Source organism: Poromitra crassiceps (genome assembly GCF_964638095.1).
Source record: "Poromitra crassiceps genome assembly, chromosome: 3".
Classification (NCBI taxonomy): Eukaryota; Metazoa; Chordata; class Actinopteri; order Beryciformes; family Melamphaidae; genus Poromitra; species Poromitra crassiceps.
The window spans coordinates 12,147,394-12,172,266 of NC_139625.1; the positions used below are offsets into that span (position 1 = coordinate 12,147,394).

Below are 24,873 nucleotides of genomic sequence, written 5' to 3' on the forward strand. Positions count from 1 at the left end.
CTGATGTCATACCCACTGATGATGTCAACTGAGCATGCACAGAACGTTGAGTGGTGGCCAGTGGTGACTGATGTCACACCCACTGATGATGTCATGCATGCCCCACAATCGTCAAGTGGTGGCCAGAGCATGCCCAGCCCGGTGGCCAGTGGTGACTGACGATGTCATAGCAGAAATGCCCACTGATGATGTCATACCCAGAAATTGTGACATCATCAGTGATGTCATAGTAGACACTGTGACATCGATGATGCCATAGACCCAATTGTGATGTCATCAGTGATGTCATAAATCATGATGACAGTGATGTGATAAATCACTTGTGATGTCATACCAGTGTCGGAAATTAGAAGGGGCAATTGAGATCGTAAAATAAGGAGTTAAAATTACTCTGCAAAGCGTGTCCTCACACCAGTACAATGAGCCGGGCACTCCACCTGCCTTCTCCCCCCCCCCCCCCCGACAGAGAGCTGGCTCTTACAGGGTGGTGAACACAGACGGTAATGCTATAACTGAACCACGCTCTTCCCCTCTCTGCTAATGCTCCTCTTTCAAGAGCAGGAGTTGGAAAAGGTTTGTCGTTGAACAGATTCTGGTCCGTTATGGAGGAAGAAACTTTCTCGGCGTTCTGGCTGCACTGCTCACTCATGCTGTAGCGTCAAGCTAGCGACAACAACTACACAACAACTCTACTTTCAAATTAAAACGCTGGCGGTGAAAAGAGAAAACCAAGCACTATAGACAAGTTTCCTGGGCACTTCCGGTTTGCTTCCGGACTCGGCTGCGATATGTCTGCCTCTTCCGGTGTTTCTGAATACAGTCAGAGAAGCGCAACGTACTAGCGTAGTAGCCATAGCGACCGCCGAAAAAATGCAAACTTGGGATCATTCTCCGAGTCTCCTGTCTAACGAAAGAGTGTCTATCCCACACCCGTTGACAGTGGACACATGGGAAGATAATATGTGTAAATGGCCGAACGCAACTACAGGCAGGATTATAGCGTATTTTGAGGAATCAATGGCGGTGGACGGCAACGCGATGAACAATCTCAAAAGCTCCGAAGCGTCAGCCAGACTAACGTTAGGTTACAGTCCTCTCCTCTGTCACAGTCAGTCAGACTAACGTTAGGCTACAGTCCTCTCCTCTGTCACAGTTAGTCAGACTAACGTTAGGCTACAGTCCTCTCCTCTGTCACAGTTAGTCAGACTAACGTTAGGTTACAGTGACAGTACTCCCCTCTCCCACAGTCAGACTAACGTTAGGTTACAGTCCTCTCCTCTCTCAGTCAGCCAGACTAACGTTACAGTAGGTTACAGTCCTCTCCTCTGTCACAGTCAGCCAGACTAACGTTAGGTGTCTCTCCATTCAAAAACAACACAGTTTGCCTTGATCACTGCAAAACATGACAGGCCGTGTGTAGCCCCCACACTATGGGGCTACACACGGTAAATCATGGTAAATACGCAGCACAATACACGCCGTGGTAAACAGAAGACTGGGATATTAACTTTAAGGCGACTCACTTCTAGACTTGAATGAAATTGTATGCACTTACTATCTGCTCCGCGGATTACCATTTTACAATTTCGGAGCCGAAATTGTAACATAGCAACGTTGGGTAAGGGTTGGTATTTGCTATTTTACAGTTTTTTGGGAGATCGGGTTGGGATTATAACGTTAGTTTGCCGAGTCGCTCCTAATCCAGAAATGGCGTTATGGTACCTTTGTCTACTTGTAGATCATCAAGAAACTTTAAATTAATAACGTTAGATGTGTTTAACAGAGCTGTATATCGGGTCTAGCAGCTGATCAGCAGCTCAGACAGCCTCAAACACGAGGTGATTGACAGCTCTATAATTCGCAAAATAGCAGTGGATGGAAACGCACATTGTTTCGCATTTTATTTTGCCGACTTTCTGAAAAGTCGATTAAAAGTTGCGATACATTTGGATGGAAACCCAGTCACACAATCTAGTTGCTGCAACTTGAGATGGTATTGGATATGCATCATGTGTGCTGATGCTCAAAACACTGTCGATCCAACCACTCGTTCAGGCGTTTCTGTGTATTGTGACAGCCACGCCCCCTCCTCAGTGTTCCTCCCTCCGACCACCTCATAAATCGCTAATGATGTCGCAATGTGACATCATCATCAGTGACATCATCAGTCATGTCATAACACTGAAGATGTCACAATGTCCAGTGAACTAATTTCCAACTGGAACATGTCACTTATGCATAGACATTGTGACATCATCATTAACATGTTCAGTGTCAGAAATCACTGATGTCATACAGTTCTAGACGGCTCGGCCTAGTGGACGACCTGTCCACTACTATAGTGCAATTGTGATGTCATCAGTGATTGATGCACTCAAGCAATTCTGATGTCATCAGTGAGCGCTGCCATCAGTGAGTGATGGTACTGCACTTCGAACATTGCTGATGGCGTCACTTACTGATGACATCATCACCAAGTGATGTCACAAATCCCTCCCTGCAAGGCTAAGTAGGGGCGGTAGAATTTGTATAAGCACTGTCTGCGGAGCAATCTAGCTAACTGCCAAGCTAAGCTTCACACAACAGACATGGGCAAAATGGGCAAAGACTACTATGGCATTTTGGGCATTAAGAAAGACGCTACGCAAGTTGATATAAAGAAAGCCTATCGGAAGCAGGCGCTGCTCTACCATCCCGACAAAAACAAGTCTCCGGGGGCCGAGGACAAATTCAAAGATATACGGGAAGCCTATGACGCTTTGAGCGACCTGAAGAAAAAACATAAATACGATCGTTTCGGTGAAAAAGGTCTGCAAGGTGGCGCCCCCTCTGGCACGTTCAGCTACACCTTCGCAGAGTTTGCCGAGTTCTTTCGGCGAAGAAGGAATGAGGGTCCTGGCAGTCACAGCGGCAATTTCATGAGGAAGCAGGATCTCCCTGTGGTCCACAACCTACGGGTGACCTTGGAGGAGGTGTTCTCCGGTTGCATCAAGAAGATGAAGCTCTCGCACAAAAAGCTGAACCCCGACGGGCGGACCACAAGAACAGAGGATAAGATCCTGGAGGTGCCGATAAAGAGGGGGTGGAAGGAGGGCACCACAATCACGTTTCACAAGGAGGGAGACGAGACCCCCACCAACATCCCCGCCGATGTGGTCTTTGTTCTGAAGTACAAGCCGCATCCGGTATTCCGGTGCAACGGCTCCGACATCATTTACCTAGCCAAGGTCTCCCTCAGAGACGCCTTGTGCGGCTGCACGGTCAACGTGCCCACGTTGGACGGCAGGACCGTAACCTTGACAACCAAGGATGAAGTGCGGACAGGGATGAAGATGTGCATTAACGGCGAGGGGCTGCCTTTAGCCAAAAGCAAAAGCCAGCGCTTTTGGCCGGTGGTCGTGCCTGAGCGTCGTGGTGACCTGGTGGTGGAGTATGAGGTGACCATTCCGGAGAACCTCTCAAGTGCAAGTGCCATGTTTACTCGCTTAGTTTTAGTCGCCATCATGGATGTATTAAAGGGCGGCGGGGGGGCAAAGCACGCCGACGCACAACAACACAATCCGTCAGCGGAGCACGCAAACGCCACCGACTGCGGCCAGTGTTGACTGATGTCATAACATGCCCACTGACCATGTCAACTGGGCATGCTCGAAGTGGTGGCCACCGGTGACTGGATGATGTCATTGGATAAGATCGGAAAATGGACGCCCACTCATTGGAATGTAAGCCGCTCGCTCACCAGTTCATGTAGAGAAAGCCCTTTGAGGCATGCTTTTGTGATAAGGGGCTAGAACAACAAATGAACTGAAGCACTTTGAAGGCGTTCTTCTTCTGGCTTTACTTCTGTGATGTGCTGCCCACGGTCATGTGTTTTCCCGCCCACATGAACGGCGTTATAGTGGGCAGAGCGTTTCAAAACAACGGTGACCACCACAGCTCGTTACTAGTATGATTATTAAGTTATGCCTAATCACTGGGTTTAACATGCAATATCTCCCTCAAGTGATGCATTTAACTTGTATTGCTCACTTGGCTATGTACCACGTCGTCTAGTACTTTCTGAGACGTCTTGAGGTTAGCAGGTCCCTCCCCCCCGGACCTGGACTCGGCGTTTTGAGGCGTCCCCTGGTCTCGTCGACTTCCCGGTCTGGGCTTGGAGCAGCTCATGCGTTACGGGTCATTGGAGTGATGTGAAGTGCATGGGTGATGTTGTAGTGGTGGCTTGTCTTCTTGGCTGATGTCTCCAGGGGCCAGTTGCACCAACTGGTCTTACCTATGCCTGGTCGTAACTCCTACGTCGGTCGTAGCAATGCGCGTCCATGTGAAAGCATGGGAATGCCCACTGGAATGCGGCACGCGACCTGTTTAGAAGAGTGTGCTGACGTCAAATGACGCTGCGCTGATGGGTAATCGGCTGTAGTGTGGCTAATGTTAGCGGCTAACTGTTACTTGTCGTTACTTTAAATGGCAGTAAAATGTCACTGAATGACCAAATTGATTTAACTTTTAACCATTTCGATTTCCACTTTCCATACGGACCCCCCAGCATTGGTTAGTTGTTTATAACATGACTATATTTATACCGTTTATAACGTACTCCGGTTTCCAGTTTATAACTCGGGTCTGAATAGAGCCAGAGTGCTGAGGGGTTGTAGCTATTGCGCAACACACAGTGAAAACCGTCTATACTGCACCTTACGCCTGCTCTGGACTAGGCGTAATATTTACGACCGGTCTTAGTGAGAAAAAGGCTTACGCCCTGTTGGCGCAACCGGCGTAGCTGTTAGGTCGTAAAGTTACGACCAACTTAGCTTAAGACCAGTTGTAAGACCAGTTGGTGCAACTGGCCCCAGTAGATTTGTGTCCGTCAAAGTCTTTCAACAGCCATTGCCTACTGGCCATCATGAGCTTTCCCGACTGACCATCACCATGCGTGCCACTGGTTGTAGCAATCAGCCCACACTGCTTCCCCCTCTGTGAGTCTCTGCTGGTCATCTTACCAAGAGACCAAACTACCATATATCCAAGAGACAACCATTCCACGTGTGTGACGTCAGTGAGCCCCTGCTCTAAGATCTCCATCCTAACAGAACCTACAGGCGTATCATAACAGCCATAGAGGGACAGGGAGCTCCAGAAAGTGGCTCTTGGTGGCTTTTGAAGAAAAAATTGACCCATAATGTAAAACTTGATCATCCGTTGGTTTTTGACTTTGAGTGACAGGCAGAATTTGTTTCCCTGAGTTTTACAGCTGCTTCTTTCCACATGTAAGTGGATGGCCATGGGGCGTCACGTGACCTGCAAAAAGCAGTACTGAGCTTGGCCATCAAGTTCAATTTGCTTCAAGGCTGAAGGCCCCTGGGAGCTGGACACAATTGCTTCACTCACCGATGACATCACTGATGTCACAATTGTTCACGTGACATCACTGATGACATCACTCGCTGATGGCATCACTCACTGATGACATCACGATTGCTCGAGTATGACTGTATGACATCATCAGCCATTTATGACATCATCAGTGATATGAAATCACTATTGACCTGCCCACCAGGACGAGCCATCTAGAACTGTATGATCATCTGTGATTTATGACCTCATCACTGTCTGTGACATCATCAGTGATTTATGACATCACTATAGTAGTGATCTGACCACCAGGCTAAGCCGTCTAGAACTGTATGACATAATTGGTGATTTTAGACCTCATCACTGTCTGGGACATCATCAGTGATTGATGACATAGTGATATAGGACATCACTATTCACCTTATGTAGCCCCGCCCACTTGACCCATTGTGTCATGACTTTCTGTTCAAAACGCCGTCTGTTTTACCTGCTCAAACTAGTCTGACTCACCTGGTCAAACCTAGTTTGACTCACATATGAGTCAGACTAGGTTTATGAGTCACAGGAAGTGTAAACACAATCAGAACTTCTCTTCTACATAAGGTGAATAGTAGTGACCTGGCAACCAGGTGGAGTCTACAACGGTATGACATCATCAGTGATTTATGACTTCATCAGTGATATGAAATCACTATTGACCTGCCCACCAGGACGAGCCATCTAGAACTGTATGATCATCTGTGATTTATGACCTCATCACTGTCTGTGACATCATCAGTGATTTATGACATCACTATAGTAGTGATCTGACCACCAGGCTAAGCCGTCTAGAACTGTATGACATAATTGGTGATTTTAGACCTCATCACTGTCTGGGACATCATCAGTGATTGATGACATAGTGATATAGGACATCACTATTCACCTTATGTAGCCCCGCCCACTTGACCCATTGTGTCATAACTTTCTGTTCAAAACGCCGTCTGTTTTACCTGCTCAAACTAGTCTGACTCACCTGGTCAAACCTAGTTTGACTCACATATGAGTCAGACTAGGTTTATGAGTCACAGGAAGTGTAAACACAATCAGAACTTCTCTTCTACATAAGGTGAATAGTAGTGACCTGGCAACCAGGTGGAGTCTACAACGGTATGACATCATCAGTGATTTATGACTTCATCAGAGATGTCATAGCAGTGTGAGCTGTGCTTGGTCTACTTTCATGGGGACAGACAGACAGACATCTTACAGGACGAATCCCGGAATCGCAGCAGTTCTGCCAACAAACGTTAATATCTCAAAAGCTATACATCACATCGCTTATATTTTGACATTCTGAGTGAGAGTAGTCGCTCATGGGTCTGATCATGTATTACAGTATGTATGTCGTGTTAAAGTTGTGTCAACTGTCGCAGTTTTTAAAATGAAGAGAATTTAGTAATAAGCACAACCTGCTAGAGCGAGACACTCAAGGCTGGCTCATAGGGTCCCATTATAAGCTGCCGTTTGTTTACCAACACTGATCCCTCGTATTGACGCCTCAGCTCCTAGTGGCCACGCTGTAAAAATACAACTGTCTCATCAGCTTCAATCACACAGGGCAGGAGTAGAAACCCTGTAGAGTCACTTTATTTGCCCAAATGAAATTCTGGTGTCAAGTATGTACGTACACCTCTCCACGTACAGGGGGTGACAAATCAAACCTGAGTTGCGTTCCATTACCCATACTTCCATGCTATTTAGTAGGCAAAAAAAATAATTAGTATGTCCCAATACATAGTATGTCAGATGCAGTATGCCAAGAGTACCAGGATGTTGTACTACATCAGCTCGTATTTCGCAGTATGGATCGATGCATGCTGCGCCAGCCAATCTGCCCCACAATCCTTTGCGCAGCGGAAGTTACGTCGCACTGACTGAGCTGCGTGTATAATCCACGCCCACCTCCATGACGCCGACACGGAAGACAACAGAACACTCGTGGCGCTCACAGCAGACGCAGCAAGCTGCGGACGTCGGCGGAAGGGAGCAAGAGGTCGGAGTTCAGGAAGCTCACGTGACGACAGATGTAGTGTGTCCCAATAGTATGCATTTTGCATGCATGCTGCACACTACAATCCATACTTTGTGAGGGCAGCGGCAGTACATACTAAAAGAAAGAAGTACAAGTATGGGTAATGGAACGCAGCCCTGGACTCACTAATGTAAGATAATTCTTCCCCCTGTAGCTTCTATTTAGTATAGCATCAGTGAGCAGCCAAGTTGGTAATCATGTGCAGCTTACTGATATAATATTACATGATTTCTGGGAATTTAAGTTCACATTTTTACAGTGTGGCAACTAGGGGCAGATGTGTCTATTAACTCATTCATGGCCAGTTTAGGACTGCCAATATTTAGCACAGGCCAAAGATTTTCATAATTGTTGGTCATCTTTCAAGACCCACAGTAAATTATCTATTAGCACCAAAGTGATTTGCAATACCTCAAAATGAAGATGTACGTCTCTGGGTTCACCAGGGGAAAAAAAGTGAGCTTTTAGCATGTTCTGTACTCTACTTATAGCCATTTATATATACCCTGTTTTCACCAAAAAGGTCTCTCTGAGAAGAGAAATTGCAGAAAATGGCATTTCTGTAAAGCACACAATCTCAGGCAGAACTCATTCTCAATTCTTTTATTTTGAACTGTATTGACATCAGACATGTAAATATTATTCGTTGACACAAATGACAAATATATATATATATATATATATATATATATATATATATATATATATACTGTATATATATACATGAAGTGCTTTTTTTACATTCAACAATACAGTTTACTCAGTGTGAGTGAGTGTGATCATAGAATAGAATGCAGAGATCAGTGTAGTCCCTCTCACACACACACACACACACACACACACACACACACACACACACACACACTCCTTACCGCGAGATCATCCGGGTCCTGTCGCATTGGAGTCCAGTCTTCCTCGCCCTCGACAGGAAAGTGGCCGTGCTGCTTGGCTCTGTGTGAAAGCCATTTCTGTGGCGAGGCTGCTGTTCTCCTCCTGCTCACAAAGTTGTGACTCCGTCTCGTCTCTTTCGGGCTGGGACACAGGAACGGGGTCCAGGGACCAGGATCGATCATGTTGGTCACGGGTTTGACTACCGCGAACAACTGATCGATGTCCGCTGCCCTGCAGCAAGCCGACCAGCTCGTGCAGCGCGCCGAGGGGCGTTTCAATGGCGTTTCTCCTCTGCACAAGGAAGCGCGTTTCTCTGTTTTCTGTTTTTCCTCCTGCTCATTTCAAAACAACAGCTGCGGTATGTGTTTGATCGCGTGTTGTCGGCTTGCCTTTGAGGCTAGGGACCTGATAACATGTCACAGGCTGGGGAAGTCTTTGAACTACGCGCTGCACTAATAAAAACAAAAACACGTCAAACACGTCATTGGCTGGGAGGGCTATTCCTGATAACACGTCAAAGACGTCTTTGGCCATGAATGAGTTAAGCCTGGATTATGCTTGACGCTTTGGCCGGCCGCACGGAAATGAGAGACACGGAATCTGACGAGGAAACGTGTGGAGCTTTTATACTCTGTGTGGGTTTCTGCTCGCGGAATTGAGCGCAAGTCTTGAAAACTCCACTTTGTCCACCCAGCCGCGTCCGCGTAGTTACAAAATTCGGGGTGCGCACGGCCAGGCGAAAACCGCCCGCACGGAGCCTTGCGGAGGGGCGTGTCTGCTGATTTGACGTCAAACAGGAGAGACCACAAAACATTTAACTCGGACCAAAACGTAAAAGAATTGCAGATTTAAAGAAAATATTTTTTCTATGTACCGGTAGTTCTTTACATTTTTGGTCCGAGTGAAATGTTCTATGGTCTCTCTCGATTCTAAATATAGCTGAACCGTTTGGTTTGACGAAGTAAAACAATTTTTATAAGCATATTACGAAATGTCTGTGGGAAAATAAATGGCGGATGAAAATCTGTGGTACAGTGCTGAAGCAGGAAGTAGGCGGTCACTTTGCCTCTCTATTTCTAACAGGATTGATTTAGCTTTGGTAGAGTGACACGGGATTGATTTAGCTTTGGTAGAGTGACACAGAGGTCACGAATGGTGATAAACTGCTCCAGATTGGTCCATTACATCAGAGGTTCTCAAATGTGTTTCAGCCAAGGACCCCTTAGAAGATAGAAAATATACCGGGGACCCCCCTCGTTCTGATTTGTGATTTTGGGCTAAGCATAATTGTTTCCACATAACATAGCCCACTTGACTTTTAAATGGATAGGTTTGTTAGACTAGAATGTAATCCATGAACCATTTTAGATTTAAAGCATAAACTATTTTCGTTGAACTATGAAGCTTTTGCAACAACAAAAAACTGATCTTCCTGGAAAAAAAAAGACCAGGGTCGCAACTAAATAGACAATATTCACAAGTTGTGAATATTGTCTATTTACCGGTAGTTCCGACCCAGCAATCTGATTGTTTTTATGTAGCATAAAAAAGCATAAACAAAATCCTACAGATGGAAGAATAAATGACCCCTGCAGTGTATTCATCAGCAACGCCCCATTTCTTATGGATTTCTATATACTGCAGGGTGCAGGGTCATTGATTCTTCCATCTGTAGGATTTTTTTATGATACCAAAAAATTAAATTTGAGACCAATTTAACCACGAATACAGCGTATCTCCTATTGAACAGAACTAGTGAAAGGTCTGAATGTAAATAAGCAGTATAAGAAAGAAAACAAAAGGTTCAGGGTCATGATGACCTCCATCGAGTTTGTCATATTGGATGAACTCTGTCCTGTATTCATCTTAGAGCTGCAACGATTATTCGAGTAGTTGTCAACCACTGAATTCATCGCCAACTATTTTCATAATCGATTAACACATTGAGTGCCAAGGACGTCTGTGGACGTCCTAAAAAAAAGTAACGAGAAGTGCCAAGGACGTCTGTGGACGTCCTAAAATCATAATTCATATTATTCCATAATTCTGCTGTTTAATCAGTTGGAGTCATTTTTTAAGAAAAGAAAAAGGTCAAAATTCTCTGATTCCAGCTTCTTAAACGTTAATATTTTCTAGTTTCTTTACTCTTATGACAGCAAACGGAATATCTTCAGGTTGTGAACAAAACAAGACATTTGAGGACGTATATATTGGGCTTTGGTCAAAACAGATCAACATTTCCCCGCCCATTTTCTAAATTGTATATAGACCAAACAACTAATCAATCTGAAAAAAATAATCGTCAGATTAATTAAACCGTGGTCTTTCATCAGGGGGTCCGTCACCCCTAGGGGGTCTGCACAGGTACTGCAGGAGGTCCGCTAATTTTTGTCCCAAGTAGTTTGTAAGAAAAAATATTTCTTTAATGACAGCAAAGTGAATGTGAGTCAATGCCCTGTGGTGGCAGGCCATCTAGAAAGGAGGCCACTCTCTCTCTTTCTCCCTTCCCCCCTCCTCCCTCTCTCTTTCTCCCTCCCCCCCCTCCTCCCTCTCTCTCTCTCTCTCTGCAGGGAATTTAAGCGCTGGAATGGAGCTTCGGCAAATCTGTGCAGTGCTTCCCCCGTGGCGTGTTTGCTGATGGCTGCAAACCGTTCATACTTCACCGCACACAGCGGCCCGATCTGGGGGAGAAGACACTGCCCTGATCTCGAGCTGAATTGATTGGCCTAATTGCACTGAAGGCAGTTTAGTGCCGCTGACCAGTCGCTGCAGCGATAGCCTCTTTCAGGAGCTGCTTTACGAGCACTCGACGCACGCTGCTGCTGCAAGCTGCGGGTTAAAAAAAAAAAAAGGAAAAGAAAAAGGAAGGGGGGTTCATTGTGAGTTTAAGTGGATACGAATGAAGCAGATGGAGAGCCTGCTACCTCCTATATACAATACTGGAGCAGAGAAGAGACAGCTGAGGCAGATATAGCCCTTCAGACATGTGTTTCTTCTTCTTCAATTTTTATAAGAAAATCCCATTATTTATTATTAGGGCTGGGTGATATGGACTAAAAATCGTATCTCTGTATTTTTAGGCTAAATGGCGATACATAATATACATACATATGTCGGTATTTTCTACAAAGTGGGCTAAATGTTCAGTTGTAAGTCAAAGCTACATGTGAGATGTCACAAACACTTTGGGTGGTTGGGTGATATGAACAAAATCAAATATCACACTTTTTTCTTTTTCTTTTTTTCTTTTCTTTTCTTGACCAAATACCTCAATATGGATATTGCGACCATATGACTATTGGTGCTTTAACTAAATATTTACGCAATGAGATTTATTGATAAATAAATTAGGGATGGGGCCGATCCGATCCAATATCGGTATCGGGTGCCGATATTGGCACCAATTCACGAATCGGATCGGAATCAGATTTTTTTTTTTTTTTTATTTTGCAATTCCAGCGCGGGCCGCACAGGGGGCGGGCGCTGGCCGTAATTTCCCCATGTATAATAGTATCCTTCTTTGCCTTGTATATTTTCTTAATTTTGTCTGCTTTTTGCAAGGTATATTTAAAAAAAGAAAATCTTTAATTGGCCAAATCTTTGCCTATACCGTATATTCAAGAAAAATATTGGTATCGGCATAATATCGGTATCGCCAGATATCCAAATTCAGGTATCGGAATCGGATCGAAAGTGAAAAAATGTGGATCGGTGCATCCCTAAAATAAATGTGGATATAATGACTAAGTGGGTAAAGGCAAATAACAGAACAGCTCAAACAGTCTGGTACGTTCAGAACATGACATCACTTTACTGTAATGCTGCCTTCAAAACCAGGAAAAGAGGACACTTATGCCATATCACCATATTCAAAATCTAAGACGATATCGAGTCTTAATACCACAATATTTATATAATAATGATATATATTGCCCGGCCCTACTCATTATTACCATCCCAGATTTCTGCACAATTCCCACACCTCCGCCTCATATAACAGCTACTGCTATGCTATCCCAGCGGTTTACACCGTCTTCACTTCAGACGTCCCGCTCCAGCATCCTGTCTCAACTGGAGATATGGCAAATTACAGAGGTAAGGTGTCTCCAAAACGTCACTTCACAGTGTGACTTTAAAGCCGAGACAGCACAGCTACTTCTGTTCTGTCCTGCACTGTGCTGAAGGCAGACTAATCACTGGCATCCACTCCACCATTACACAGGGTTGAGAAGGGTTTTTAAAACAAAAATACTGATACCAACGCAGTATTGCTTTAATGAAGCTGCCCATATTCAATATCTTTCAATTTGACCATGTCCATGGCAAATAATGATAATAATAAATAATAGTAATAATAATGTTAATGATAATGATGATAATAATAATGTAAGTAATCAGTGCTCGCCCCCAGAATTATGGAAAAGCCTCTGAAACAGCATTTAAATATTAACAATATTTACTAGCCAATACTTTATAAAAGGCCAATATTGATCACATATTGTCAAAGTAGTACATTGTTTTATCCACCATAATGAGGACACGATAGATAGATAGATAGATAGATAGATAGATAGATACTGTATATAGATAGATACAGTAGATAGATAGATAGATAGATAGATAGATAGATAGATAGATAGATATTGTATATAGATAGATACAGTAGATAGATAGATAGATAGATAGATAGATAGATAGATAGATACTGTATATAGATAGATACAGTAGATAGATAGATACAGTAGATAGATAGATAGATAGATAGATAGATACTGTATATAGATAGATACAGTAGATAGATAGATAGATAGATAGATAGATAGATAGATAGATAGATAGATAGATAGATAGATAGATAGATAGATAGATAGACAGACAAACAAACAAACATCCTCACAAAAACAGGTGTCTTTTTGGGACAAACACTGCTGAACACTAGGGCTGGGTGATATGGACCAAATATCATATCTCTCTCTTTTTAGGCTGAATGGAAATACTCAATCTATATCTTGGTATTTTCTATGAAGTGGGCCAAATGTTCAGTTGTCAGTCAAAGCGTGAGATGTCACAAACGCTTTGATTTAAAACCAGGAAAAGACAACATGTATGCCATTTCACAATATTATGATATCCAAAATCTAAGAGGACATCTTGTCTCATTAGATCGCGATATCGATATAATATTGATACATTGCACAGCCCTACTGAAAGATATAATATTGATACATTGCACAGCCCTACTGAAAGATATAATATTGATACATTGCACAGCCCTACTGAAAGATATAATATTGATACATTGCACAGCCCTACTGAAAGATATAATATTGATACATTGCACAGCCCTACTGAAAGATATAATATTGATACATTGCACAGCCCTACTGAAAGCACACCGGCGTTGGCATCAGCCAAGAGCGAGTTGAAGTGAGGAAACGGTGATGGGGCTAAACCTTGATTTCATGCATAAGCTAAAATTAGACCGTGCCTGGGCTATAAATAGCGCTCTGGCCGGGCCCTTGTCTGGCAAAGGCTTCGATGCGGCACAGCACGCTTAGCAACTAAGCACAGAGCCATCACTCCCTCACACACACACAGATCACCCGTCACAGAGAGAGAGAGCCATCACTCCCTCACACACACACAGATCACCCGTCACAGAGAGAGCCATCACTCCCTCACACACACACAGATCACCCGTCACAGAGAGAGAGAGCCATCACTCCCTCACACACACAGATCACCCGTCACAGAGAGAGCCATCACTCCCTCACACACACACACAGATCACCCGTCACAGAGAGAGCCATCACTCCCTCACACACACACAGATCACCCGTCACAGAGAGAGCCGTCACTCCCTCACACACACACAGATCACCCGTCACAGAGAGAGCCATCACTCCCTCACACATACACAGATCCCCCGTCACAGAGAGAGCCATCACTCCCTCACACACACAGATCCCCCGTCACAGAGAGAGAGAGCCATCACTCCCTCACACACACACAGATCCCCCATCACAGGGAGAGCCGTCACTCCCTCACACACACACACAGATCACCCGTCACAGAGAGAGCCATCACTCCCTCACACACACACACACACACACACAGATCCCCTGTCACAGAGAGAGCCATCACTCCCCCCACACACACACACACACACACACACAGATCCCCCGTCACAGGGAGAGCCGTTACTCCCTCACACACACACACACACACACACACAGATCCCCCGTCACAGAGAGAGCCATCACTCCCTCACACACACACACACACAGATCACCCGTCACAGAGAGAGCCATCACTCCCTCACACACACACACACAGATCCCCTGTCACAGAGAGAGCCATCACTCCCTCACACACACACACACAGATGCCCCGTCACAGAGAGAGCCATCACTCCCTCACACACACACTCACACACACAGATCCCCCGTCACAGAGAGAGCCGTCACTCCCTCACACACAGATCCCCCGTCACAGAGAGAGCCGTCACTCCCTCACACACACACACAGATCCCCCATCACAGAGAGAGCCGTCACTCCCTCACACACACAGATCCCCCGTCACAGAGAGAGCCATGACTCCCTCACACACACAGATCCCCCGTCACAGAGAGAGCCATCACTCCCTCACACACACACACACACACACACACAGATCCCCCGTCACAGAGAGAGCCATCACTCCCTCACACACACACACACACACACACAGATCACCCGTCACAGAGAGAGCCATCACTCCCTCACACACACACAGATCACCCGTCACAGAGAGAGCCATCACTCACTCACACACACACAGATCCCCCGTCACAGAGAGAGCCATCACTCACTCACACACACACAGATCCCCCGTCACACACACACAGATCCCCAGTCACACACACACAGATCCCCCGTCACAGGGAGGAGAGACGCTACCACTGGCCTTCGTCCACTGGATTCTTTTTTCCCCCTCCAGTTGTCAGATTTCTATGCCAGCCCTTTTAAGCTGCCATTTCAAAGCTGGAATGGGATGCTGCAGTAGCCTTAATTAGCGACACAGAAATCCCAAAGCAACCTGTACTGTTGTCTACTGCACTGCAGTGGTTCTCAACATGGGGTCCAGGGACCTCCAGGAGTCCTTGAGGGGGTTCCAGGGGGTCCCCCAGAAAATGGATGAATTTACACCAAGTGAACACAACTAGAGAGACAGTTTCTGTTTCACTGTTATCTACGGGTGGACAACATCATTTCTGGACAAAATCATTATCTAACAAAATAAAATATTTTCAGATTTGGGTCTGAGAGACAAAATGTCGTCAAACGGGGGTCAGGGGCCATAATGTGGACAAAATAAAGGGTCCGTGATATGAAGAAGGTTGAGAAACACTGGTCTACTGGCGCTGCTGTAGCATGCGTGAGGAGATTTGTGAGCCTTACATGCCATCTAGTGGCCAGAGAGCATACAATGAATGCAACGACACAGTACCTGTCATAGATTAGTCTCTTAGAACAGACGAGTTGGCTTCCTCAATTTTCAAATACTTCCACCATACCGTCTGTACTTCGTGGGGGAGAATCATGCACCAACCGGAATGGGAAGTAGAAAGGCGGGTTTTCCGCTCATTAGTCCAATCAGAATCCAATATGCCGCATTTTTCGTGGACACACGTGTCGTGATTGGTCGGATTCCGTCGAACTTCTTTCCTGTCTGAAGGTTTTTTTCCCAACTTCCTTGTGCATGTTCTGGGGGTGTAACGTACAGACTGTGTATAGCTGCATTTGCCGGATGTAGATGAGACAGTCTGTTTTAAGAGACTAGTCATAGATGGACTAATATTCAGATCTAGACACATGACAGCAGCAGTTATTAGAGGTAGATTGATTATTGATTGATGATTAGTTAATTATGCTGGAAAACGGAGTAACGCTTTCCGATTAGAAAACACATTAACTATCGGTTTTCCTCCAATAGTTTAACAATTTCTATCAATAATATGTGATATTACCACTTTATGAGCCCCATACTGAGCAAAGTAGACAGACCATTAAAAGTGAGTCCAAGTGGAAGACAGTTGACTGACTATGTCTGGTATACTAAGATGGTTGCCAGTGCCAAGTTCAGTGCAGTCACTCTGCAGTATCCTTCTGTTAGTGTGTGGCTTGTGAGCAGGGGTGTCAAAATGAATCGTATAATCGATGCATCGCGATGCGGACGTGTGAATCGAATCGGATCGAATCGTTGACGGATGAATCGTTGAATTGTTGATGTTTAAATTTCTGTTGACATTCAGATTTTAAAGCACTTTCTAAGTAAAAAAGGGACTTGATATTTATCTGACTGCTTGTATTCATTGATGAAAAAGTAGCCATGTGCAGTAATAATACAGAAAATTGAGGATTTGATACTTCGAAATGCAATACTTTGAACTGTATCGAGATGCATCGTGGAATCGAATCGAATCGTTGACAGATGAATCGTAATCGAATCGAATTGTGAGGCCAGTAAAGATTCACAGCCCTACTTGTGAGTGATTGTGTTTATCTTGAATTGTTCCCATAACCTGCATATATTGTGAATGGTGATGATTGAATGAACAACCTACCAGATCTTTAATGTACTGTACATGCATGGTTGATTGAGAAAACCAGAGACCATCCTACACAATATTTGTAATGTGTAATGTTCACTGCAGAGTTAATTAACAAAAAGACTGGCTCACATTTAATCCGATGAATCACTTGATTGATTGATTTTTTTTTACGTCATAAAAAATGCCGAACCCAAGTTGGGAAATACCCGCCGTTGACCTCAACGCTGGGTGGATTTTGAGACTTTCCACAGTTCGTCTCCGGGACACAGAGCAAGTAGACAGACATGGCGCAGTCTCATAGCACGTGTTAGCGAGGACCAACATATGGAGATCATAAGGTTAAAAACAATGGCAATGCGTTCCTCTAAGACATTTACATACAAAGTAGTTCATTTTTTTTCAGGACAGGGACATTTATGTTTTTCAAATATTGCCTGACGAATTTTAGGTAGCAAGTATTTTCCTTAAAATGTGTACAGTATAGCATGCATTTTGCAGTAACTTATAATAATTCATAAAACATCTTAAGTCATGTTACCAGCTATGTACGTTTGCGGATAAGGAAGAAAGAATTTTAAGAGATTTGGCATGATGTTCCCTCCATACAGAGTGAACGGTTACCTTTCTTTTTTTTTTTTTTTTTTTATGTTTTTTTTCCCGAGTTTTTTATCCCATTTTATCCCCCGTTTAGTGCTCATTTGATTACTCAATCCTGGTTGCTACTCCATCCTCTGCCGATCTGGGGAGAGCCGAGACTGATTCCATGCATCCTCCGAGACATGGGCAGTCAAGTCAGCCGCTTCTTTTCACCTGCCCGAGGGAGCTTCACCGGTAGGACATAGCACGTGGGAGGTTCACGCTATTCCAACCAGTTCCCCTCCCTCTGAACAGGCGCCCTTAACGATCAGAGGAGGAACCATATAAGCAACCAGGATGTTGCATGTTTTTGTGAAGGGGGTTCCTATATGAAGGAGACCCCCAGGAGGCACGGGGAGAACATGCAAACTCCACACAGAAAGGCCATTTTGCCGACCCCACCCGGGCGGTGGGCACTCGAGGACATGCGGACGGGCACGCATTCCTTCAGTGTTCACATCGGTCCAGGTGGGAATCGAACCCACGACCTTCGAGCTGTGAGGCGATAGTGCTTACCACTGCACCACCGTACCTCCTTACGGTTACCTTTCTTTGCAGGTATCTGGACCAGCACATCTGGAGGGTCCTCGAACTTCAGTGTTTGCACCAGGGCCTCCGGAGTGATTTTAGTGCCGGCAAAGATCCCAGTGGGAAAGGAACTTGCTGCCTGTGTCTGTATAGAAAATATGAGTAAGTCAAAGTACATGTTGTATCCCATTCCATCACATGGCTAATATTATTATAAACAGACCCAATAGATTAACAGGCCATTTCATTCAAGATGCTTGTCACTCCGGTTGCACAAGTACTGTACACTCCTGTGAGATTCTTAGACCAGGAGGCTCCGCAGGACATAAATACACTGTATGAGAAAAGGCAACAAGACGACATAGCATAAGATCACAGACACACAAGAACAATAATAATATAAATTGAAAAGAGAGAAACGACAAACAATAAAAAGCAGCAATGATCAGTATATAAATGGGAGCTGGGGATCTGTCTGTTTGTTTGTTTCTCTGTCCCACTGTGATTGTCCCACTGTGATGTCATAAATCTCACTGTGTGACATCATCCATGGTGTCATAAATCCCACTGACTGTTGCCACGTATTTTGCTTTATATACGCAGGTGCGGCGGCCGACGCCCAGCTAACAATTGCCTGAGGAAGACCTACGTGGTTGGTTGAAACGCGTTGCGTTTTGTCTGCCCGTATAACTTTGAAGATATATTCTGATTTGTAACTGCCTGTACACAGATATATTACTTCGCATTAAATATTGCTATATAAAAATACTCCTAGTAGCTCCACCGTTTTTTCAATTTGAATACTTTTGCCTTTTGAGCTGCTTGGGTCCACACTTTCATTGATTTCCTATAAATCCCACTGTGACATCATCAGTGTGTCATTTTAAATCCCACTGTGACACCATCAGTGTGTCATAATAAATCCCACTGACGACATCATCAGTGATGTCAATGTCATAAATCTGACATCATCAGTGACGCTGGTCTCATTGCCACACGGCAGCCGAGTTGCGGGCAAGGCCGCGCAGCGCGCGTATCGCGCGAGATCCCTAGTAATATAAATATGAGAAGAGGAAAACAACAATGAAGAACACTAGCAATGGCAGTGTAAGGTGCGATGAGCTGAAGGGGCGAGATGTCATTTTTTTATGCATCATCATATTTCAATCAGTAGGGATGCACCGATATGACAATTTTGGCCGATACCGATAACCCATATTTACCGATGTCGATATGATCTGTATAAAAAACAAATTTTTATAATAATAAAATGTTGTAGATACTGAAAAACACATGTAAACACTGTGAATTTGAAAAAGTAATGCATTTCTTTATTTCCAAAGCCCAAAAATCTGAGATTTACCACATTGTTTCCTCAATGTGAAAATGTTGGCTCATACCGATAACCGATATTAACATTGCAACATCGGACCGATGCCGATATGTTAAAAAATGACTATCAGTCAGTCATATTGCTCCAAACTTTCACAACGTAATGTCTGTGTGTGTGTGTGTGTGTGTGTGTGTGTGTGTGTGTGTGTGTGTGTGTGTGTGTGTGTGTGTGTGTGTGTGTGTGTGTGCGTGTGTGTGTGTGTTGAGGAGTCTTATGGACTGTGGAAAGAAGGTATTCCTCAGGCGGCTGGTGTGTGTTTTGGGGGACCTGTATCTCCTCCCTGAGGGCCGGAGGGTGAACATGCTATATTGTGTGGGTGAGTTGGGTCCTTGATGATCCTCAGGGATCTCCTGAGGCACTGCTGGGTGTATAGCTCTTGATCATTCTCAGGGACCTTCAAGGACCCAACTCACCCGTACAACAGCCTGTTCTCCCTCCTTCCTGCGGGGAGGAGATAATTCAAAGGAATCACTCACTAAAGAGTCGCTACATTGCAAACGTTGCACATATTAACAAAAAAATGACGTGTCTGCAATAAGACTCAAAATGTCATATTTGTGTGTGTGTGTGTGTGTGGGGGGGGGGGGGGGTATCCCTGCTCTCATATCAAGAGATAGCCTGATATCAGACTGAAGTGTCAACTCGTTACAAAGAAGCCAAAACTCAACTCTCAGTGGAGTCAAGATGATTGTCAAGAGATAATGTCACTCCACACTTACCGGTATGATGTCACTCCACACTTATTGGTATGATGTCAGAAATCTGTCAATTTAGTGCAGCACTGCTACCCTGACTCCAGACCTTTGTGTAATGGATAATGGTGATCCAAAAACTAAACTAAACTGTCAAAGCCACGCCCACTCCACAGTTGTTGATTTGGATGTTCTTTTATGTTCAGCATGCATTAATCCACCAATCAGAACTCACTTCCAATTAACATTTCAACTTTAATGTGCCCGTTACCTCACCAGAAAAGATCAGGGAGGGCAGTGTGAGAGAAAAAGTAATTTTATTGTAAAATAATTATCGAATGTGTAACGTTGTTGGCCACATTAGCTAACGTTAATTGGCACATTTGTTTTTCCTCAATCAGTTTCGGCATGAGGTTCTCTCCATACAAGAGTCGTTTATTGTGACAGGCTGTGGAATGGTCAAAGTTAATCACGTTGAGAGATTTTCTCAGCACACATAACCTACCTGTTTATGATCCTTTGAGTCGTCATTCTGCTTACTTTGTAGCGGTGGAAAGCGACTTATTTTGTTTAGATCCAAGGCAGGTTTGGGTGCCTGTTCCTGGGTGTGCGCTAACAATCTGGGCCTGTCAAGCTTCACCGCCTCCTGGTGCAGCTTCTGACGGACATGTTTGATCTTTCCCACCATGTTAATATTCAACAACTAAGCTGGAAACGTTTGCTATTAAATACAAGACAAGTCAACACATTATTAGTGATGCTCCCCCTGTTTGTCGCGTGTGAAGTGCGTCAAGTCAGCCTGAGTTAGACAAACAAATACCGGAAGTAAGACGCTTTAGTTTTCAAAATAAAAACAACGCATATTGCTCACTTTTGGTACTGGGGCTTCCTTTCTTTCATAGGAACAGTAGCTACTGTAATCGAAGTGCATACTACTTCTACTCGACTACCGTAGTCTACATTTCAGAGGGAAATATTGTACCTCTTACTCCCACTACATTTATTTGACAGCTTTACTAGGCTACTAGTTACTTTAGTTTGCAGTCAGATTTTTTATACAAATAAATCAACTAAAATTAACTCCTTTACCAGCTGCAATATTAACGTGATGAACACATCAAATGCATTATTATATAGTCCAATGACATGATGAAATTGCCATTCTATGACTACGTTTACTTTTGCTACTGCAATACTTTTGTAAGCTTTGTTTGACTTACTGTGACAAGGACATTTGGGAGAAAATGCTTTATAATTTACTAAAGATTCTTACTGACATAATATAGGCTATTTGAATTGTTGGACGTTTATATTATTCAACAGAAACAGTTTGCAATAATCGCAATAGATCATGCGTCAATAAAGATTTTACTCTGAACATTAATACCGGAAGTAACATGTTTTATTCTGGATAATTGACAACCAACAACAAGCGTGACTGGTGTCTCGGTTTAGTAGGTCCGTGAAAAGCAGCAGGAAAAGATTAAACGTTCCGCATGCTTTTTTTGTCCACATGGTTCCACTATCCGGTTCATTGCGGTTTTAACTAAACTAGTAATTACACTAAACTAATTACAGTAATTAAACTTTCAGGCTCCACCTCGCCCCTTCTTGAATCTTTCAAAAAAAAAAAAAAAAAAAAACTTTATCACTCTATTTCTTCAGAAGTTGTAGCTGTCATATTATGTTTCATAGTTAATTTCTCTATTGTTGTCAAAATGTGTTACTGTAAGTCGCTTTGGATAAAAGTGTCTGCCAAATGATGTAATGTAATGTAATGTACACTAAATAGGCCTACAAAATATCTTGGGCTACCCTCACCGCTATTAATATTGTTGTTATTGTTATTTATGCTCGTCGCTCACGCTCACCAACAAAATGACAAATAAAATAGTCAAAGTGTTAAATGAAAATCATATGTATTTGCAGATAATGTGGTCTTCTACATCAATATAAAACAAGCAAAATAGATATTATAATATTACCATGAGCTATACATAATATGAATCTGTAACAGTGTATACAAAAATATACAAATATCAAAACACAACATTTACACAAGTGGGGAATATTTACATACAACAAAAACATCAGATGACACAAGACTACCTGTAAGTACTATAATTCAGATTTCACCCTGTTGCTCTTTACCTTGACTTTACCTTGGGACCATGTTATCCGTGCAAATTAAGAGTGCTTTGCTACAATTACAAAAAGCGAAAGAAATTGGTGATGATGTAAAAGGTGGAAGAGTGGGCTGTTCAGGTGAAGCTGCACAGTGGGCCTCCACACACACAATACTGTCACATGTGAAAACCCACATGTGAATTCAAAGCACCTGCGCTTTCTGGACACATGTTGGTTTTGCACATATGAACAACTTTCTCGTGTTCTATTCTGACGTTATGTGACAGTTTTTAATTTCTAGATGAAATGTTTTTTTCCCCCATTCTTTTCTACTGCCATTAGATAGGCTACGTCAATATTTGTTTCACGTGTCCCATACAGAAAGAAAATATATTTGACATACATAATAGATTAAACATTTATTTGAGATATGCCATGTAAAAATAATAATACAATAAAAATGGCCACTTCTTATATTTTATAAATATATTTTAAATGCATTACCAATTCATTTGAAAAGCATTTCTAATATTTTCTTGGTACTGTAAATTTATTTCAAATGAATTGATAATACATTTAAAATATATTATTTTTGAGTCATTTGTAAAGTTTTTATAATACCAAATATACTAGAAATGCATTTCAAATTAATTAGTAATACATTTACAATATATTTACTAAAATAGGCTATAAGTGGCCAATCTACTTTGAAATTATATATTGTACATGTATGTCAAATATATTTTCTAACTTCATTCCAAATGCAAAGAGAAAAGTCAAAATATCGACAGGAAGTTTCACTCCTAAATCAACCTGTGTCGAAAAAGCATGTGCTGTGAATTCACACATTTTTGTTTGTTTGTTTTTTGTAAGGGCAGTAGAAGACTGTGGTGGTAGTACTGAGCAGCTCGCAGTGTGAACGTGTGTTAACTGTATGAATGTGAGGCAGGGTGTTGCTGGAAAAGAGCACAGAAGCTCAGTAAACCTTCCCTGGATAAATAGGTTAAAAAATAAGAATCCATGACTCCGCATCGCCGGTATCCTCTTTCGGAGACACTTTTGGGTTTAACAGGCCAATTCTACGAGTTGACAACTAGCAATGATATTGTGCATCTGTGTATAGAAATGCATTTCAAGCTTTCCATCTTGTGAAAGCAAAGGATTGCAAGTGGCCAGACAGTGTCCTCAAAAACACCGTCCATGAAGTGCTATGCTTTGTTTATGGAAAATACTGACAGAATACATATAGCCTGATCTACATAGGTCGGTGGCACGTTCTTCTCTCAAATACAACACAATTGTATGACGACAGCATCAAATAATGTGCCCTACAGACGTATAGGACACCAGACAGCAGCAGAGTTCAAGTAATGCCAATCACACAGGTTCATCACTAATGCATCATCAGCACAGGAACAGGTTGCACACAGAACCAAAACCACTCACTGTCTAATATACGTCTACTGGGCTAAGACCTACGGAAACATTTGGCGTAGTATTTTCCTCACATCAAATAAAACAATATTGAATACTATTTTGAGGAAATGTGAATATTTTCTATCGTTCTGAATGATTCTACTCGTCGTGACTGATGTCACCATTATGAACTGACTCCAGACCAGCGCAGAAGGTGAAGCCCGGGTCATTCCAGCTCTGTGATCCTGATGTGCACAAATAAGGAGGATGGAGGAATACTGGTTCCATCTTTGGACAAAAGGTGGATGTGACGATACCCTGGGGACAGGAAACAAAAGAAGAATGATTAGCTGTACAGGGTTCACTGCCCACACCTTCTTAAACATCAAATTCAAGGACCTTCCAGGCCAAATACCCTCAACTTCAAGGACCCAACACGGCATAGTTTGAGACACGGATCAAGGTTCATTACTGTTACGTTTATTATTATTTTTTATAGAAGCTCATAGACAACAATGAAAAAGAGAGAGATGCTTGAATGTAACGTTTAAACCTATATGTCAACTAAAAAATATATCAAAAGAACTTAACAAAAGAACATACTTCACCCCACACCCCCTTCAATTTCCCTCAACCTGCCTCACCAACTTATACTTCAGTTTGTTATTTCCTACATTTCCCAGAATGCCAGTTTCGACAAACCCCCAAAGAAGACGGTCGGAGCTAGAATGGATCGGCTGGAGGAGGTTGGGTTTGGGCATGAGGAGTGACCATTGGTTAAGGTTAGGATAAAATATCAGGCCAAACCAATTAGAGGCAGAGTCGTCCCTCCAGCCGATCCATTCTAGCACCAACCAAAGAACATGCCTGAATGTTTTACGTGGGTGGAGAGAGTCATAGCAATTGGGGAGTGAGCCCCTTATTCAAAACACCATATATTCTGGTCAATTGATGCTACTGTTGGTGGAGAACTTGGTATCTCTGCTGCCTCTTGTAAGTTGTAACATCTATCAAATTGGAACATTGGTACAAAATGGTGGCTCTACAAAGAGACCCCTTTCTCTTCAATTTGAAGGGACTAGGGTATTGGCCCCTTCGGAGCGGAAACCAAAGATGATGGGATTCAAGCAAGACGGCCCAACTTCAACTCACTTCCTGTAATTTTGTCAC

At 43.3% G+C, this 24,873-nt stretch overlaps 2 protein-coding genes and 1 pseudogene across 3 annotated transcripts in view; 1 reads left to right on the plus strand and 2 right to left on the minus strand.

Annotated features, from left to right (window-relative positions):
* slx9 (SLX9 ribosome biogenesis factor) overlaps positions 1 to 20,926 on the minus strand; it is a 67,467-nt gene extending 46,541 nt beyond the window's left edge. Inside the window, exons 1-2 of the mRNA XM_083633402.1 lie at positions 20,666 to 20,926; positions 18,094 to 18,220 (exon numbers count right to left, since the gene is read on the minus strand). Of these exons, the coding sequence (XP_083489528.1) occupies positions 18,094 to 18,220; positions 20,666 to 20,848 (310 nt within the window). The 5' untranslated portion in view covers positions 20,849 to 20,926. The remainder of the gene's footprint in view (positions 1 to 18,093; positions 18,221 to 20,665) is intronic.
* Positions 2,589 to 3,605, plus strand: LOC310774192 (dnaJ homolog subfamily B member 1 pseudogene; annotated as a pseudogene). Its single transcript has one exon. The product of its transcript is annotated as a dnaJ homolog subfamily B member 1 pseudogene (transcript).
* A 3,003-nt stretch (positions 20,927 to 23,929) lies between the features above and the next one.
* Positions 23,930 to 24,873, minus strand: part of plcd4a (phospholipase C, delta 4a) — a gene marked incomplete at both ends in the record, with an annotated part of 32,167 nt that continues 31,223 nt past the window's right edge. Inside the window, one exon of the mRNA XM_083633408.1 lies at positions 23,930 to 24,021. Coding sequence (XP_083489534.1) covers positions 23,930 to 24,021 — 92 coding nt within the window. The remainder of the gene's footprint in view (positions 24,022 to 24,873) is intronic.